At 27.6% G+C, this 19,335-nt stretch overlaps 2 protein-coding genes across 2 annotated transcripts; both read right to left on the bottom strand.

Annotated features, from left to right (window-relative positions):
* Window positions 1-4,826: 4,826 nt before the first annotated feature.
* LOC113373628 (ATP synthase lipid-binding protein, mitochondrial-like) lies at window positions 4,827-6,785 on the bottom strand. Its single transcript, XM_026613912.1, has 3 exons — window positions 6,747-6,785; window positions 6,396-6,657; window positions 4,827-4,990 (listed from the first exon to the last, which is right to left on the bottom strand). The coding sequence occupies exons 1-3, from the start codon at window positions 6,783-6,785 to the stop codon at window positions 4,827-4,829; spliced, it is 465 nt and encodes a 154-aa protein (XP_026469697.1).
* Window positions 6,786-12,449: 5,664 nt separating this feature from the next.
* Window positions 12,450-18,083, bottom strand: LOC113373627. The gene is made up of 5 exons (XM_026613911.1): window positions 18,005-18,083; window positions 14,832-14,946; window positions 13,916-14,123; window positions 13,644-13,679; window positions 12,450-12,785 (listed from the first exon to the last, which is right to left on the bottom strand). Exons 1-5 carry the CDS (start codon window positions 18,081-18,083, stop codon window positions 12,450-12,452), a joined length of 774 nt encoding a protein of 257 aa, XP_026469696.1.
* Between the last annotated feature and the right edge of the window lie 1,252 nt (window positions 18,084-19,335).

Raw genomic sequence — 19,335 nt, 5'->3', positions numbered from 1 at the left:
AGGATAGCGAAAGCTCTCAAAAAGACACCATGAAACACCAGCGGAGTGATTTGATATTAATTTTTTTGTTTACTATAACTGCTATTGCCAGCAGGATACCAATAGCTTCTGATGAAATTGATCTTTCTGTTGTGATGAAATAAATATAAAAATTTAGTGCGGTATATATATATATATATATATATATATATTATATTTATTATATTTTTCCACATTTTTTTTAAGAAAATAAATTTTAAGGTTTCGTCTTCTAGCATAAGTTTTTCAAATATAGAAGAAAGCAATGATAATGATGTTTTCTCTTGAATGTATATTCCAATCATTGTTTAATTACCCTATGTTTCAAAAACAATAATTCCAACCGATTGGATTTAAGAACAAATTTCAAGTCGAATTGTTACAAAACAAGGAATAAAATGATCCTACATTAAATTCTGTACCACCTTCAACATTGTTATAGGACTGGGTAGTAAACGTTTCAATAAATTATCTTTGCCAATTAAAGAATTAAAGAATAAACAACTCTATGAACCAGTTAATACAAGTTTCAAATAACTTTTTTTTATTTTTTCAAATCTTTTATTTAACAGCATCGATGATGACATAAGTTATGATTTCTCAGACACCTTTATATTATACCTGGTCTCTCTGTGAAACATATTTTGTTATTAAGTAAATTGAATGATTAAATAAATATATATATATATATATATATATATTTATATATATATATATATATATATATAAATATATATATATATAAATGTTAAGTTAAGAGCTTAGACACAAGGTTTTACTTCATGCAACAATAAAGTCTTCAAAAGTAATGAAACTCATTTTTTTAACTCAACTTTCTATTAGCAATGTTATTAAGTAAATTAAATAAATTAAAAAAACAATCTATGCAAAAATTTGTTTACAATCACAGTAAATTAACTAAAATAAATAAATAAGTAAGTAACTAAATTCAAAGTCAATCTGTAAGCATATGATTACAAACTATTACAAGCATTTTATTTCATTTCTATTTTTAACATTTTTGATTATGAGAAGTTTTCATATTTTCATCATTATAAATTGACCTATTATGTAACACCATTTTTAGTTCAAACTATAAATTTCAGTTAGATTTTTTTGTAAATATTTGACATCGTTACGGACTATCATGATTAGAGGTCTCTTGTTACCAGGTTCAGTTTATCCTTAACGAGCTGTTTCGTTTCGTGATTTCCGAGAAAATCTTTTGAGATTGCTTAAACTGTTTTACGTGCATGAAATAATGTCAATATTCACGAAAGTTTCTTTTGTGAATCATTACAATTTATTTAAGTTTGAATATTTTTATTTATATATACAATGAGAGACAACAAAACAAATTACATAAAAAGCGGATCAATTCATAGCTTTAACCCCATGTAAATTGTCTTGCCCTTGGTTGCAAATAATAATATTATTATTGTATGTCAAATTATTATTTAAGAGAGATATATTTTTTAACTACAATTTTTATAAATTTTGGGTTATTAGTGTAAATGTGGCTAGATTGTTTATGAAACAATTGTAAAGTTGATTTTTATATCATTAAATGTTAAAGAAACTGTTATTTTATAGTTTTTTTTAAATATGTAATTTGCATTTGCAAAACATAAGATTTATTTTGAAGGGCCCAAAAATTTTTTACATGCTTTGTGCGTTTTAAATGTTTTATGACGCAACCCTTTTAACCCGGACTTTTCCGGAGTACCTTATTTACAATTTTGTTTCCAGGCGATTCCCATGAATCCAATAAATACGTTATTAATAATATAATTTTTGTAGTTAGTTTTAATTTTAAAATTCGAAAAGTTTTTATATTATACGTATATACAATTTTAAGTCGATAAGGATATTGATTTGCTTTGTTGCGAGATATGTACATATCATAGAAGTTCGCGGTTTTCTTTTAAGCTCCTTACTAACTTTGCAATTGTAACATATCGAATTTTCTTTATGTTTAAAGTAAGATATTAACTTAGAACTCTGGTATTATCCATAGGAAACTTCAATTCCTTTCCTAATCCGGCTTCGGCGTTATTTCAGAAAACTACTAACAGTATATCACGATTGTTGAAAGCTTCGAGATATTTTTCGGATTTGGAGCTTTCAAACGCACAAAACAGACACTCTGAAGAAGCTACATTTTCTTACTTAAAAGTTTTTTTATTCCGTTCTTATGATAAAAATGGAATTACATAGTCATGTAAGAAAGCAGAACCTATACAATTGAGCTAACTTGTTATCAATTTTATTTCAAAGATTTTGTTATATGATACATCTTGGAAAATAAACTACAAATAAAGCCGTAACTCATAACCGTCTAGACTAATTCGATTATCAAGATTGTATGTTCATGATTATATGAGAAGGGTCGAAGATCATAATTTATTTATAAGTAAAATGAATATAATTTTAGGGTTCTGTGAAAATATTTGCTGTACGTTGTAATCATATCTTCATTAACGATTAATTGAAACCTATAATTAAGATATCAAGTTGAATAAAATAAATGAAATCAAAATATTCCATTACTACGTATATATATATATATATATATATATATATATATATATAATTAATGGAAGAGACACATGTTAATCAATATATATATACATATATATATATATATATATATATATATATATATAGGTTTTATATATTCCATTTTATCATTATGCGTTGAGTTATTTATATCAGTTGTTGCATTGTATAGATTTATAGATAGTTTTAAAATTTTTCAAATCTTCGAATACAATTGTATAAATAATTTTATAAATTTCAAATTACTTGCGTCTAATAATATTTTTCATCGAAAAATAATAGAAATATAAATTCTCTAGATTACATAATTATGCTATGTTACAAATCTCACTGTTGAATAATTGCATGAGTTGGTAGTTACGAATTGTCAAAAAGCTATGTCACTACTGTTCAATCCAGAGTTTCACGCTATATCAACTTTAAAACCTAACCTTCAAATGGCACAAATATCAAATAATATTGTTATCATAAGTGCAATATTTTTTTTTACTCATGATAAAACACGTGTGAAATCGAACTAATGTTGTATTCTGATGTTTGTACAATTTGTAGACTAGGATTTAAGTATTAAATAATTATTTTATCGAAAATTGTCCCAAAGTGACTATTAACTATCATCTCTGTTATAGTTTTTATTAATAAAAAATTTAAATATATATTTTGAGAATATCCTAGTTCTTTAATTTATTTAGGAGTTACTTCCAAAATCAATCGCTTTGCCTAATATTTGGAATAAGGTGAAGCAACGTATTGTAGTTTGTTTGGTCCCCCGTCAAATAAATAGAAATCGTGGGTGATTGATGAATGAGCTATGAGTAGGATACTCTTATTACGAACAGCTGTGTAGTTCGGAAAATTTAAATATTTTAATAATAATAGGTGTAATGTATATGAACTGATTTTTTAGATCATCTCAGATTGCCAAGAACCTTTATATATTTCATAAAAAAAATAATCCAAACATTCAGATAAGAGCTAGGATAAAATCATTAACACTACTAATTAATTGCTCCCATGTGTAGCTTTTACCATCGGCCAAGTAAATAATAATTGATGTACTATAACATTTAATTAGTTCAGTTTGTGAATTATAATATTTGTACTTTTAGTTATACAAAAATGATTATGAAAACTGAGTCAATGAACATTTGATTTTCTCGGCTACGCCATCGTTTTAAACTTTTCACGGATTGCTCATTGTAATTGACTTTTGAGGTTGGAGCGCCTGCTTCACAGAATGACTCGGACAAAACTTCGTAATGGCCAACATTACAGGCAGTTTCCGTGATAACGGTCCAACTAGCTCAACCGGTTCCCGAAGCGATGCGCGAATTTTAAACTGATAATGAAAACCAATATTTATGCATGATATTAAATTTTGAAAGTTATGGCGATCTTTTTATATGACGCTGCAGCTTTGAGCTAGGATTCATCACGAGATAAAATTACTTGTAATAGATACTATATTAATGTATCTAATCTATGGGGCCGATTCTGTTGCAAAAATATCAATAATGTTATGGCAAGACCGTGTGACGTAGCGCTTATCATACAAAATGATACTAAATACTGTCAAAATGCCGTGTAGTTGCTGTGCAGTCATGCGTTTTATATAGAAAACCTAACCTAAAAATGCACAAATGTCAAAAAAAATAATGTTATCATAAGTGCATTTTTGTGATGTGACATAATAACATATACCTAAGGGAAGTGAATTTTATGCGTAAAACACCAGGTCGCACAACAAATGCATAGAATTTTGAAAATATTCAGTACCATTTTTTCTGAGAAGCGCTTCGTAACATAGCTTTGCTATAATAACATTTATCTATTTAATGGCAGAATCGCCCCCTATACCTATATATCCATAAATACTATACAATTTCTGTAAAGACTCAAATTCATTATTCAACTGCATCAATATTACGACCAACTTTTTGAAACTTTTCAACCTAAGATATCTGTAACATTACGTTACAAATTCATCCAAAAATTGGCCTTTAAAATGAATTTACACTAAATAAAATTACTCATTATAAGTAATAAATCCATGTTTTATTAGAGAATAGAAATACATGAATAAGGTTTATTACATTAATGAAAGCTACAAAGTAGTCGATTAACAAAGCAATTCCATGTTAAATATACGTAGTATTCCACGTGTATCTAGCATATGTCTTCTGAATTCGGTTCTTATTGATTTCATCTGGCTTTTCTGATTTATCATGCATTTGACATGATAGAAATAATCAGAATGCAAACAATAGAAGAAATGCCAACATCAGGCAGAACAATCCCATAGCTTCGACTAGTGCGAAACCCAAAATAGCATAAGAGAAAAGTTGTACCTTCAGCGATGGATTGCGAGCATAACCCAATATCAGGCATCCAAAAACTGCACCCATCCCGATGCCTGGGAATATAAATGAAGTTGCGTTAAATTTTGAAATAGTTTTACAAGATTAGTTTGATTCTTCTACATTTACAATTACATTATAAAATTGGCAAAGATCTGCAGAGCTGTTTCTTTGTAATTAATTCTTAATATAAATGAAAAGCTATAGAATATATATTCAAAACGAACATCCTGAAATATTGGAGGCTTATGAAAAAGTTTAGAATAATGGTCTGCTCATTTAGGACATACAAGCGAGGGTTTATGCAATACAATTAATATATAAATAAATATAATTTTGTTCGAAATATATAAATTAAAAATCTTATTGATTTGTTTTAGGCTAAAACTTGGGATTTTATTAAATTTTCTTTAAATAGCTGAACCTCATTTCTTATTGATTAAGTCGATTTGTTTACACGTGTTGTAAGTTCATGCAACTTGCTTTAAATTCCACTTGCACCTAGTTCATATTATAAATAGGCACGAACATGATTTTCAATCTATATTTTTTAGTTTCATAATTTAATATAGAATATTTATTTACTGAAATAAATTCACTTTATACTAAATTGCAAAAATTTCAGAGAACAAATTTCAGATAAATAACAAAGAGAAAATTTTTAAATTTAAACTTCTAATTCAAAAGTTTATTAATAAAATCTATTAATTCCACATTTTATTTTATTAACTTTCCGTAGGGTAAGTTTATAACTTAAAAGTAAATATGAAGTTTAAATTTAAAAATTTTCTCTTTGTTATTTATCTGAAATTTGATCTCTGAAATTTTTGCAATAAATTATTATAAAGTAAATTTATTCCAGTAAATAAATATTTTATTATAAACAAAAACCAAAAATGAAAATTTTTACATATCTTCACACTTTAGAGGTTTCTGAACATTTTGGCATACCTTAAAAAAAATGCATGTGTGTGTAGGTGTGTGCGTGTATATTGGTAGAGACAATTTTTCGTCGACGATTTCGGGCGTATGGATGAACCGATTTGAAAAATGCTTTCTGCTTGTGTTGACGAAACAATTGCTTTTGGGAAAAGAATTTCTTTTAATTTTTTTTTTATTTAAAAAAAATATTTTTTTTAATATCGAAAAATTATTTGTTTTTTTTATTTTCGTTTTATTTTTCGTTTTAATTCTAGCTAAAGTTTTAAACATCACTTATATATAATATTTTAATTAATGATATTAATAATCTATTTGAAAACATTTAATATTACTCGAATATTTCATTAAGGTACGGGAAGTTTCAGCAATTTGCCTTAAGGCATGATGCCAAACACCACTAGTTTTAATTTTATTTTCAATCGATTCTACGGTAAGTTCAAAAAATTTGCATAAATAATAACATCAATTATTTATCTGCTGCGTTTTCTATACCGAAATTAATAATAAATAGAAATTAACCTGCGCCAGCACATCCTATAGTAGCTGCCCCGGCGCCAATGTATTTGGCAGCTTGGTCGATGTCGCGTCGGATCGCCGTGTTCGAGATTTGACGCCTCTGATGCGACAGCAAACTAGGAACACAAAATCGCTTATCATTCGCACTATTATCGGTTGTAACGCTATTCGGTGACAAATTGCCTTGGCTATAATTCATTGACAGGACGGATGCGATTGGTTTGATACGAACTGAGCAACACTGATTGAAGCTTACAGCCTGAAACTGTGGGGAAAATAAAAAAATATTAAAATGAATTCGTATTACAAAAATAGTATTATTGTTATTTGTACTTATATAGTCTATTTACTTACTCCGATACACGCACGCCGAATAATGTTATTTGACATCATTTTTGCACTAAAAATTATTTTTGGGTTATGAAAAGTATTTTCAGATACTCTTACGTGAAATCACTTTTATTTAAGTTAAATCACTTTTGCTTATAGCAAGAATTAATTCAGGCTTACAATATTATTGTTTTCGTATAATATTGAAGTCAGATACTAGTAATTACTAGACGCTTATAAATATGCTTTAGTATTTTGTTTTAATCGAATCGATCAAGTTGAAGTGATATGTCAAATTTGTTGAGCAAAATCGCAAGCTTTTAGTATTACCCGATCAAGGAAAAATATACTTGCTAACTTCAGAGATGTAACAACTCCTTTTTTCAAATTCAAATTAACAGAATTGTGTAAAATGTATTTAATTGAAATATTCAAATTTAAAATAAAAAAATTAATATTTTATTGGGTAATAAGAGTAATCATATTATTATTAATATTTATTGATTATTATAACTCATATTTTAACTTTAAAATTAATTAATTTAGTTTTCTTTACTAGTAAAAATCAAATTAACAGTTTTTGAGAATATAAAAAGTTGTTTGTTTTTTTTTAATTATAAATTTAATTTATGTGGGTACAGATATATATAAATTATAATTAATCAATAAATTATATAAATTCAATTCTTCAATAACAATTAACATTTGGCAAATTTGATGTATTTTTCAACATTTTATTTCGAAAGTTTTCGCTTTCACCAAAAACTAATCAATGCGATATTTTATTAATATTTTGAATACAAACAAACTTATAATATCTTTAATTGAATAGAATAAATTAAATTATTTCATTTAACACTCTTCGTTCTACTTAGTGTTTTAAAAATACATTTTTTTAAGTCTGGACATCAACTGTAATCAGCAGGAACAAAACGCGCCGCTCATCAGTTTAAATAATTCCTATGATGAATTTTTATATTTCAACCTTTTACTGTAGGCTTACAATATTTTAATAGGATAATTTAAAGTTTAAACTATGAACCTTATTCATACAGAAATTTATCAATAGAAAAAACTTTCAACGATAAAATTTGAAGAAACGGCCTGCTCGCTCTTTATTTAGGTGTGGACGTCAACTGTAATCAGTATCTTGCATACTTTTATTGAATCATAAAGTAAATGAAATATAACATAAAATTATAAGTATTGAATAATAATTGAATGCAAATGGCTAATATACTTGTTTACAATCAATAATAAAAAAACTATTCTATATGTTTCGAAGTAAAATTCTAAATTATCTGTGGATCTACAATTTGGAAGTAAAGAAAATGCCAAAAATAAAAACTAAATATAAACAAAGGAATTTGAATGTAACAAATAAATAGTTCAATTGTTATTATGAAAATAAAAAGGAACAAATGCAAATATATATATGAACAAACTCATGCATGTGATTCACATGCATGTATATGCTCGTACACTCATTTGTCGAAAGAAATATTTTGATATTGTCTATATCAAGTTACAAATAAAAACACAAGTAACTAGACCCGATATAATCTTTCCTTTTCAGCGTGGTCAACAATAAAATAAATTGTTTTCGACTATTTCACCGTACTTTGGAATTTCCAAAAAGGTCACTTAACATTGATATTTGCGGTGTAGCATGGATGTAGATTACCAAATCTCGCGACGGGAACGAATGTGTTTTACATAAATCCCGTTGGATAGAACTCGCTATGCCATTTAATATTAAACGCGTTTTGGAGATAAACTCCATTTGCATGCTGCGTGCGGAATGCAAATCATGAGCCCTGTATGCCCCGTTCCCTTCGAGTATTGGTATGTGTTAATAAATCATGTAGTAATATTCGAAAACGACGTTCGGTTGAGAGTACAGATGCGTTTATAGTACTCGTTTACGATATTCTGCCGAGAAATTGTAGTAAAATGGAACGAAAATGCAACAGCTTTAAGAATAGTTCTAAAGGAAAATACAACTTTGATGGAAAACTGTTTAAAATGAGTGTTTTGAACGCTCAATTGAGTACTCATCTTTTGTTGAGTGGTGCATCGGATAACACGGGCAATTTAGTCTATATTATAGTGACTATATATGAAATATATCACTCTGATGATTAGACAAACCGAGCCTTGAAACTTTTGTAAAATTCAAAATATTCGACATTTTTTTGATTCCACAAACGCACATTAGAGTCTCTATTATGAATGGTTTAAATAAGCAGTTATTTAATTTTCTGTACACTTTAGTAAGCTTTTCATGCAATTGTAATAAACCCTAAAATTCAATCTGACATGCACTTGTTTTTTTCCTTCAAGAAATAGTGCAAAAAGTAATTTTACTTTTTTCAAAAGCGTTTTTAATCATTTTCTTTTAAACGTTATACAACTTTCATTCGCGCAAACACTAATTTTCTAAAAGATCACACATTCTTCAGCCCTCTACGACAATTCCTCTATTTCCTATTCTAAATTATTATTGATTTTGTTTCGGTAATATAGAGATGTTATATAATTGTAATTTGCAATTCATGAAAGTTTAGCTGTGAACCTACTATAATATAATTTACTTATGATCATAGATAAATAAGTATAAATAGATGGCAAACTCGGCCGCTTTGATGTTACATCAATTATAATTCTTTCAGCATTCAATAGATGTCGCCACCAACTGTAGCACGTAAATTTACCATCAGGTTCAATTCTAGATAAGATTTATTTGAATATATAATATAAAAACGATACTCCTGATTATTTTGACTAAATGAAATTAGAACAAAATATATGCGTTTTTAATCATTTTCTTTTAAACGTGATACAACTTTCATTCGCACAAACACTAATTTCCTAAAAGATCACACATTCTTCAGCCCTCTACATTCATATTCTAAATTATTATTGATTTTGTTTTGGTAATAGAGATGTTATATAATTGTAATTTGCAATTCATCAAAGCTTAGCTGTGAACCTACTATAATACAATTTACTTATGATATCTATCTATATATATATATATATATATATATATATATATATATATATATATATATATATATATATATATATATATATATATATAATATATATATTTAAAACTAAATACTTAGATTGTAATTTTTATAAATAGAAATTATGAAAACTATGAATGAGCGAATGACAGCAGTTTTTAAAAAGTAGATATAACTTAAAGTCAAACGTGGTTGTTTCCAGTAGAAAATGCATTTCTAGGTTCTTTTTCTAGAATTGATTCAGAACTTCTGCCACCACAATTAATAAATTTAGCGAAAACAATTAACTTCGCGAACTTGAACTTCACGAAAGACACACTATTAAATATTTGATAATCAGCAGTACGAAGCATTTTGTTTTGAAGCTAGTTGCAATGTTCTAAAAATGTATTTTATTTAAGTGTGGACGTCAACCGTAATCAGCAGACACAAAGCGCGCTGCTCATTATTCTATCAATTATAGAATTAATGAATAAAAGTTAATATTGTAGTCTGTCAGAACTAAACATCTATGCAAACGGTCTAGCCATTTCTGAGAAAACGTCGACGATAGGTCATATTTTGGATTCGAACTAATCAGAATCACTTAAAAAGTCCAGACAACATAATATTAGCAAATCGGATTTTCTGTGGGAGTCCCAAACTTCTCTTTCTGGGAGTTAATAATATGAATTCTTGAATTAGAAGTATGTATGAAATTTTATGGTTATTGTGTCAATGTCATCGCAGGAAAACAATATGCACAACTTGACTTCGATATCCGCCTTGTCCGTTCTGCAGCATCAGTTTAAAATATATCGCCCGGAATGGCTGCTACGATTCCAATTATAGATAGTGAACTGAACCGCACCGTTTTCGATCGTTTTAAACGGCGGGCTATTTGAAAATTTATTCACATTGAAAATATGTTCCACCTGGGAAAGGAGGAAGGTGGATGCCGTATGTCTGGACTAACGCTAGTTTAATAGTTCAATTAAAAAAACAAACGGAGCGACGCGTATATGGGATTATGGAGTCTATAAATGCGGGTTCCCAACTTAAATTGTTTGTGGCTAAATAACCTTTAAGTACAGTAATGCCAAAAATTAATAACATGAAATTATTATTGTTGAATGATTATAATGTTTTATAACCACAGAAATATACGGACTCAAGGGCTATTATTATATCTATTGATTTTAATAGCTACATCAGGATGACAAAATGCTAAGTGTAGTCTGATTAGCTAAGAACATTCAATTACGAGCATAATAAACATTTGTATTAAAGTTTTATTCTCTTGGTGAATTAAATCATCACAATCTTTGAAAGTGATATAAATGCTCCTGATATTTAGCTATTTCCTTAAATGTGTCCATCAGTCGGAAGTACCATCTAGTGATGAACACATATGAAAATAAATGTTCTAGAAATGAAAGATATATCTATGACATGTAGCTTATTAGAAGACCGCTGCGGAGAGTCAAGTTTTTTTGCGAAGCTCTCGTGGGAGCTATTCGTCTTCATCAAACCCTCAACTTCGGACGAAAGCAAGATTGTGCGAATGAAAAACTCTTTGGCCGAACGATTTACTAAACTTTACGAAGCCATGAAGTTTAACGAAAACGGAGTGTTTATAAAGATTGTTACTCTTAACCAAAATTGCGTATTTAGAGAATTGAGTTACAGCAAAAAAAAACTTTCGAATGCATAGATGATACGAAATGAATTCATCCAGTCAAGATAAATATAATTTATCAACTCTCCATTAGTTTGAACGTTTACAATTTCATTGTGTGATATTGAGAAGATGATATTATATATATATAGAGGAGAAGATGAACCTCGTTACCTTTTATTTAATCGTACATTGGAGGACCATGTTCCATATTTCTTACATAGATTTGTTTTAAATATTTAATTTTTATTTATTAAAAGCAAACTACGTAATTGTATGTTTAAAAATATCAGTTCGAATATTGATAATCGACTATATATAGTCACCTTAATTTTCTTTATCGTTGTATATACTACATCATATTTTTTAGTATAAAATCATTTATACTAATCTTAAGTTATTTGTTTTGCAATATGTATATATATATATATATATATATATATAAATATATATATATATGTATATATATATGTATATATATATATATATATATTCGTTCAAACCCATTTTACTGATTATCTTCATGATCTTGCGTAATTGAGGCATTAAACAAACCCTCCACAAATCGTGAAAAATATCGTTTCACTACTTGTAGCTTGTTGGAAATATCCACTAACTACATATAGCCATTAGAAATACATTAATAGAAAAGCTAGATCTTGCTAAAAGATATATTGCAAGTAAATATAAAATGCAATTTTCATTTCCATCAACAGCTCATGATTAATCATCGTTGCATTATTGCGTGAATTAAAAGAGGTATTTATAAATATCAAATAAAAAGGATTGAATAAATTTATATAAATATATTTAATAAATAATTCATACAATTTCTATACCTAATTTTTGTGAAGAAACCAAGAGAAACACAGCATAGTTTAGGCAGTTTATGCCACGTGCAATATCACATTGTTATTGTAATATAAAATTAGTTAAAAATAATACTTTCAGGTAGGTAAAGAAGATTTTTGCCGCCAAACAATTACTCTTCAAATAAAATTAGTCACCTATAACTAACCAATTACATAATTTTTTGATTTATTGAGCATCGACAGCTTGTTGTTCAGCCAGGAATAAGGTTTGGTCTTTTTTCACAAGTCGTTCGCGTAACTTTTGGCACTTTTGCATATCTTGGATCTTGTCGGCTGGACAGGCAAATTGAACTTCGCGCCATACGCAGTGTCCGAATTTGATGGCACTTGGGTTGCAAGCATTTGGGTTGGTTCGTGGTTTGCTGGCCTCTTCTCTGGCCTCTTCAGCACACTTGGCAATAGTTTTATCTGCCATGGCTTTCTGCCATTCAGCGCCAATCAGTAACTCCTCTTTTACATATTTAGTAAGATCGGCCAATTTCAGGTCACCATTATCGTCGATCTGATAAAAGACAAATGGAAATTTATAAATCATTTTTAAATAAAATTTTAACAGTACTTTTAAAAATAAATGATGGTCAAATAGTTTAAATCGATCGTATTTTAATAATTGTATCATTTTGATATCGCAATATACTTTTATTGAAAACTTGTGAGTATTGTTTCATTTATTTATTGGTCCGCTCAAAAACTACTGTAATATGTAATAAATAATAATAATACTTCTATATAGTCATAACACATAACATAACATACATTTGCGTGTAACCATCTATGTGGTATGTCAGTACTCCACTACTTATAAATTATTCAGAGCTTATTTAATTCATAATTTATGTGAAAAAGCAATATTTTTTTCAAAAAATAAACACGAAGTGTGTTAACAAACGTGAAAAAACTAATTAATTAATGAATAACTAATTGAAAAATTGTGATAATTTTCTGGAATTTGAAAAACAATATAAAATTTAATTGAAAGTATGTTTTTTTGATCCTCGGATCGAGTTCTGACACTGCCTTTATGTAATACTGAATATGAAGATGATCAAAATAATATGATATATAATGAATATTGAATTTGTTTGAATCTCAGATTATAATACTTAAAAATATGGTAGAAATAATATGGAGATTGAAATCAATTGGAGTTGTATTTTGAATATTGAAAATGTTAAGAAATCATACAATTTTCTACAATTGAATAAAAAAATATGTAGAAACTAATAATAATAAATGAAAAAACTATAGTTGCTAAAAGACCTATTGGCACGGAGCCAACAAAAATTTAAAAAATATAATGGTAATATAATAGTAGCATAAAAAATTACATCTATTTATAATTTGTTTGTAAATAACTTACCAAGTTTTGTTTCTTAGCAACGCACTGCATGACGCACTGAAAAGATAAAAATAAGTAATGTATAATATTTATAATATACAAAGCAAAAAACGAACATTTTTCTAAATATTACAATATTGTTACAATAATCAGATCAAGAGAAAAGAATTAATAAACAGATCGAGAAAAATCTTGCATATGTCAATTATCTGCATTTGTTTTCACAAACATGCTGAGATGGCGTATTATCATTATTCATTTTAGTATTTATCTATCTCATATTTTTTGCTTACCACAATCTCGGATTTTGTTTTATTCATTCTCTCGCAAGAGAAAATGTCCATCATGGGTTGTTGTTGTTCATCACCGGCTAAAGCTCTGCTCTGTTTGGCTGCAGCACGAACTTCATTGAAACACTGTTTTTTCAGTTCTTTCATGTGCTCGGAATGTGCTTTGATGTCATCAGCTTCAGAACAACAAGAGCTTTTGTGGTATCTATCTCTGCAATAAATTATTGATAAGTTATTTATAGTGAAAGGCTAACTTGAAGAATGATTTATTTAGAGACAAAAATGGTTACCATATCTCCATATTATAAAATTGACATTATCATCATGAAAGCTTTGGACTTTTGAACTAAAATCCTCCTTTCTTAAAAAAAAAATTACTTGGAAAAAAAAATAATTGCATTATTTGAGATTTGGAGATTTGTATGCCATCTTCTTCAGTCTCAAGAACTGCTGAACGCAAATAATAATAATACTTGTAATTAATACATATATTTAATTAGTATGAAATTTAATTTTTTTTCACTGATAACTAAGCATTTTTCAATTAAAAGACATAAAAATTATCAAAATGAAGTAAACATTGTGTTTGGGAATACTTCAAAAATATAATGTTGTTATAAATATGAAACATACTAGTGTTCATTTTTGGGGTAAAATAGTAGGATTGCGGATAACAAACACATTTAAACTATAAAGATTACATATGATAAACATAGGTAACAACAAAACAAAAATCTGTTAAAAAATGAAATGAAAATATAGTTAGTTATTTGAGAAAATAATGTCTCACCTTCTATGTTTATATAAGTGAATTTTTGTTATTTAAAAAATTGTAGAGAAAATAATTATGAGTCAAAACTTTAAAATTAATGAATATTTTATAAAAAAAATTGAAATTCAAATTTTTGATTTAGTGTACCTTCCACGACATTTCTTCTCTTCATCTTTATTTTCGGTTTCTCTAGTAACACGATGATTGTATAAAGCACCTTCAATATCAAGATTATCTTCTAAATCAGCCTGCAATAATTCATCTGCAAAAAATATTTTAACCGTAAATAAAATTATGTGAATATAAACGTGACAATTCAAAATAACATTCGATTGTTTCCAAAAAAAATTTTGGTTTTATTAGCCTAAATTGGGGTAAAATTATTTATTTCCATGGTTAAATATGACAAATTCTCGCAGTATGCTTCCAGCAAAATATCCAAAAATTAAACCCCCGTTTAATATCGGTGAAACCCGTTTTAAGGACATCGGTTTCCATCCACACTTTAAGATATGTGTTTTGAGCAGCGGCTTAAGTACAAATTCTCTTAATTTACATAATTTTTTTTAATAACAAATATAAATCATGTCATATATTTCTAAGGTCCTATGAAATATAAAAAATGTCGATGGTCCTCGGCGAAATAATGGTATAAATTGGGATGCAAAACGTAAAGCTGAAGAATTTTCTAAAAATCTCGGCTATCGTAATAGGAAAGTTCTAGAAGAAAAACTTTGGATCAGGTCGTTAGGAGGACCAGCCAGTGGTCCAGAAATTTCGAGCAAGGATTTCACCATAACGCCACCATGTGAGAGGTAACACAAATTTTTCCTCATAATTAGAAAAAAATAAATAACATTTTGGCTGGTAGAAAAATATCTATGAAGATAAATGGCTAAAAAATTTGCTTTTATTTGTTAATGAACAACATGAATGATATTTGCTTGAACTGGTTTGGCTGAGTTAAATAGTAAAGGCATTACATGTATAAATATGTGTAAAATAACTGGAACACAAACAATCATTATATAAATAATTAGCAAAAAAGTGGAATAAGCAAACATCGAAGCTGGACAACTGTGTTGCTTATTATGTTGTTTGTTCAAATAATTAAATGATTTTAATAATTTTGTGGTAAGCAGTTTTCAATTCCTTCCGAAAATATCTGAGAATTTTCAAGTATACAAGAGCAGAATATTTCCGAATTATGTCTTGTGTATTGTTTCGACTCGAGTTTCATAAAATCACAGCAGAAATGGTTTCTTATTATCATTTACAGAATGCATTTTTTTATACTCAGATGCTGTTCGGGGAAAAGCTTTTCACGTGCATGCCGTTTTCGAGATAAGAAAATTGAAGTGCCATGTGGCACAACGTACAATCCACGTTTACGTTCAACTATTGTACCAGTGAACAAAGAAGAGCCTGGTTTTCATTGGGACAGGTTGTTTGAAACCAATAATTTTTACATTTAAAAATATCTTGTTGTAAGATGTTAATTAATTATAAGGTTTACTGATTACAAATCAAAAGATAATATAGGACCGGGTATATATGATGTGAAAAATTCAATACAACAACTGTTGGATAAAAAGGTATCAACTCACGGCCCTTACCAATTGTTTACTGGAAAAAGAGATGCATCGACCATAAAAGGTTTACAATGTTTTCAGAAAATTGTCAAACATAAAAACTAATATTGATGTATATATATATATATATATATATATATGTATATAATAGGTTATCTAGCTTGCAAAGAAGATTTGTCGCGTGATCATCAGTATCAAATTTTACCCACGGATTTGGATAAATTGAAAAAGCGGAAAACGTATGGTGTATTTCTCAAAGGCAAACGATTTGGCCAAAAGGTTTCTGATAATATAATTAATACAGAAATTGATTTAAATAATTATGATTTCCTTACAATATATCCAATTATCAAATTGTAATTGGTATATCATATGGTCCCATAAATAAATTATATTTTTTTAATTATGCAAGTACAGTAATATAAAATGAATAGTTTAAGTTCCAAAAGAATGAGAAGCTCTAAATTGATATTAATATTTAACAACGGTAAAAGAATATTCAACTATTTTATTATTAGGCACTTCTTCGCATAATGTTGAATGATGTCGCGATGGTGCCAAAGAACCCAAAAGATCCTGGCCCACAACATTACAATCCGCCACCAAATGTGGGTACTTTAGGGTTACCAAAACCGGTAAAACCATGCATGTACCCTTTTAATATATCGTCGATATCTGCACGGCCAATTGTCCATCGCGAAATGATTCCTGGACCAGGCAGGTAATTAATTTGATATTTTATAATGGTAAAGATTTCTACCTTTTAACCACATATGATTATTATCATATTTACTATATTTGAAAAATAAAATAGGGTTATTATAATAACGTAGATTTTTATGATAAAAATCAGCCGAAACTTTGCTTATATCATAAGAACCTAAATTTGTTCCCAAATTCAAGTAACTAAAATTATAATAAATTGGGATGATATTCTATCTTTTTTTCTTAAACTTTGAGAGAAGTTATACTATAATTCGATATTTTTGCAGATACAAAATGCTCGTTACTAAAGAGCAAAGAATTGATGCTTGTCCAGGAAAAGGACATAAGTATGTTTTTCAATCTGTTGTTAAAAGAACTCAAGGAGCGGCTATTAAACCTCCTTATAATTCTTTTTGATTGCTTACGATATAATATCATTGTAAACAAATCTTAGTAAGTTATCTTAACATACTCTCATGATTTAAAGCAATAATAAAGAATATACGTATGACAAACCAAACACAATTTATAAAAATAATAAAAAATGTGAAATTCAAAGTTACAATTTTGAATTAGTAATAACAACCATTATTATTTATTAAGATATTAATTACTATTACTTTGTTCATATATAATAGAATTAATTATTAGAGAATATTACACATGAATTTATTTATTATTTATTATTTTAGTTTATATTTAGATTAAGGTAACTTAAACTACCAGGTTGAAAATGATTAGTTAAAAAAACGTATTTTATAATTTAAAATAATTAAGGCAAATAAATAAGTTATTCATAAAGTTTGAGTTTACTACTGCTAGCGTTATTTATATTTAATCAATATATGGTTCCCATGTGATAGTAAATTGTAAAAAGTTGTATATATATATATATATATATATATATATACATATTGGAACAATTTTTAGGAGATCTACATATCACAATTAATATTATAAAACTATAAAATCTAATAAATTTAATAAAAGTAAGTCATCTTAACTTATGTTCTGTCTACTTACTGTAGTAAGAGTCCTTAAAGTCGTAAGCAACGGCGGCTCCTACTAAAACTACTGCAAGAAAACAACTTAAAAAATTCATTTTATTATCTATTATTTAGTATTAAACTTTTAATGACTTTTCAAATTAATATTATTTTATTTAAATAAATTGTTTTGCGAACGGATAGATCGCGGCGACTGTTAGTTTGTCGATGGCTAACAGTTCTTTTATATACACACCGGGACGATAGTGGTGGATCTAACCAGACACAGATCAATCTATTGATCTTGAGGAACACATATAACTCGTTTATTGTTAGATGCTAACATGGATTTAAAGTCCGCTTATCTGATTTGATTATCATCAATTTTTGTTTTGTTTGCTCAAATTTGGCTCATGAATTTCTATTCGCAATGGATCGATTAGTTTAGACGCATAGACAGTTAGAGCTTCATTTTTGTATAATGATCGATTTATTTTTTATAATGCCTATTCTCCTGAATTTATTCACTATTTTACATGTAATCAACGTCTTGTATAGATAAATTAAAAATAACTATAAGATAAATCAAGTTTCAATTTTACAATATTGAAATCTTTTTCATAATTGATATTAGTTATTTATAATTAATGTGACATAAATAAGAAGTAAAATATAAGCAGAATACTCTGTTGATTCGATAATTTGACTATCAATACTAAATCTGTCCTCTGGTTGATAATAATGAGAATTGAATTATAAGGCAAAATTTAACAAAGACTTATAAGAATGCTAATATTTGTAACAACACACGTCTATACCTTGTTTATAGCATTGAAATTATTGGATAAATATCAATAAAATTTTAGGAAAATTTAATCAGACACAATAATATACAATATGTTCAAAGACGAAATTAGAGAATTATTCGACTAAAATTTTATGAAGAAATTATCAATAGTGTTGACTGCCTTTCGAAAAAGAAATTCAAATACAGTTTAATATAAATATTATCAAAATTTGTTCATAATTGATAATTTAGCACAGCAAGTATTTCAGTACATATGTATATATATATATATAAATATATATATATATATATATATATCAAAGTAAAATTTCATTATTTCACAGATCATAATGAATCAGAAGGCACGTCATAATAAACCATTTTATATTAATTTATAAATCTGCAAAAACGTCTTTATTGTCATGCTCGCTGAACTCATTATATTTTTTTCGACTACTGTCAGCGACAGCATAGAATGAAATGGTCATTAATAATTTTATTTTAGAAAAAACATCTCATTAAAATTGATCGCGAAATTTGAATTATTCAGTTATATGCTTGTTTTTAGGTTTCAATCTTTC

Source organism: Ctenocephalides felis, unplaced genomic scaffold, assembly GCF_003426905.1.
Source record: "Ctenocephalides felis isolate EL2017-DRISC unplaced genomic scaffold, ASM342690v1 CF-g0.4_SCAFFOLD_01604, whole genome shotgun sequence".
NCBI classification, from domain to species: Eukaryota; Metazoa; Arthropoda; class Insecta; order Siphonaptera; family Pulicidae; genus Ctenocephalides; species Ctenocephalides felis.
Note: the sequence above shows the minus strand (reverse complement) of the source record. Positions and strands in the feature narration are given on the sequence as shown.

Coding starts and splice junctions, on each gene's coding strand:
- LOC113373628 (XM_026613912.1), bottom strand. CDS start 6,785: ATGATGTCAAATAACATTATTCGGCGTGCGTGTATCGGA. Junction 6,658..6,746: donor TTCGGCGTGCGTGTATCGGA/GTAAGTAAATAG, acceptor TTTTCCCCACAG/TTTCAGGCTGTAAGCTTCAA. Junction 4,991..6,395: donor TATAGGATGTGCTGGCGCAG/GTTAATTTCTAT, acceptor TTATATTCCCAG/GCATCGGGATGGGTGCAGTT.
- LOC113373627 (XM_026613911.1), bottom strand. CDS start 18,083: ATGAATTTTTTAAGTTGTTTTCTTGCAGTAGTTTTAGTAGGAGCCGCC. Junction 14,947..18,004: donor CTTTAAGGACTCTTACTACA/GTAAGTAGACAG, acceptor TATTTTTTGCAG/ATGAATTATTGCAGGCTGAT. Junction 14,124..14,831: donor GAGAAGAAATGTCGTGGAAG/GTACACTAAATC, acceptor AATTTATTGCAG/AGATAGATACCACAAAAGCT.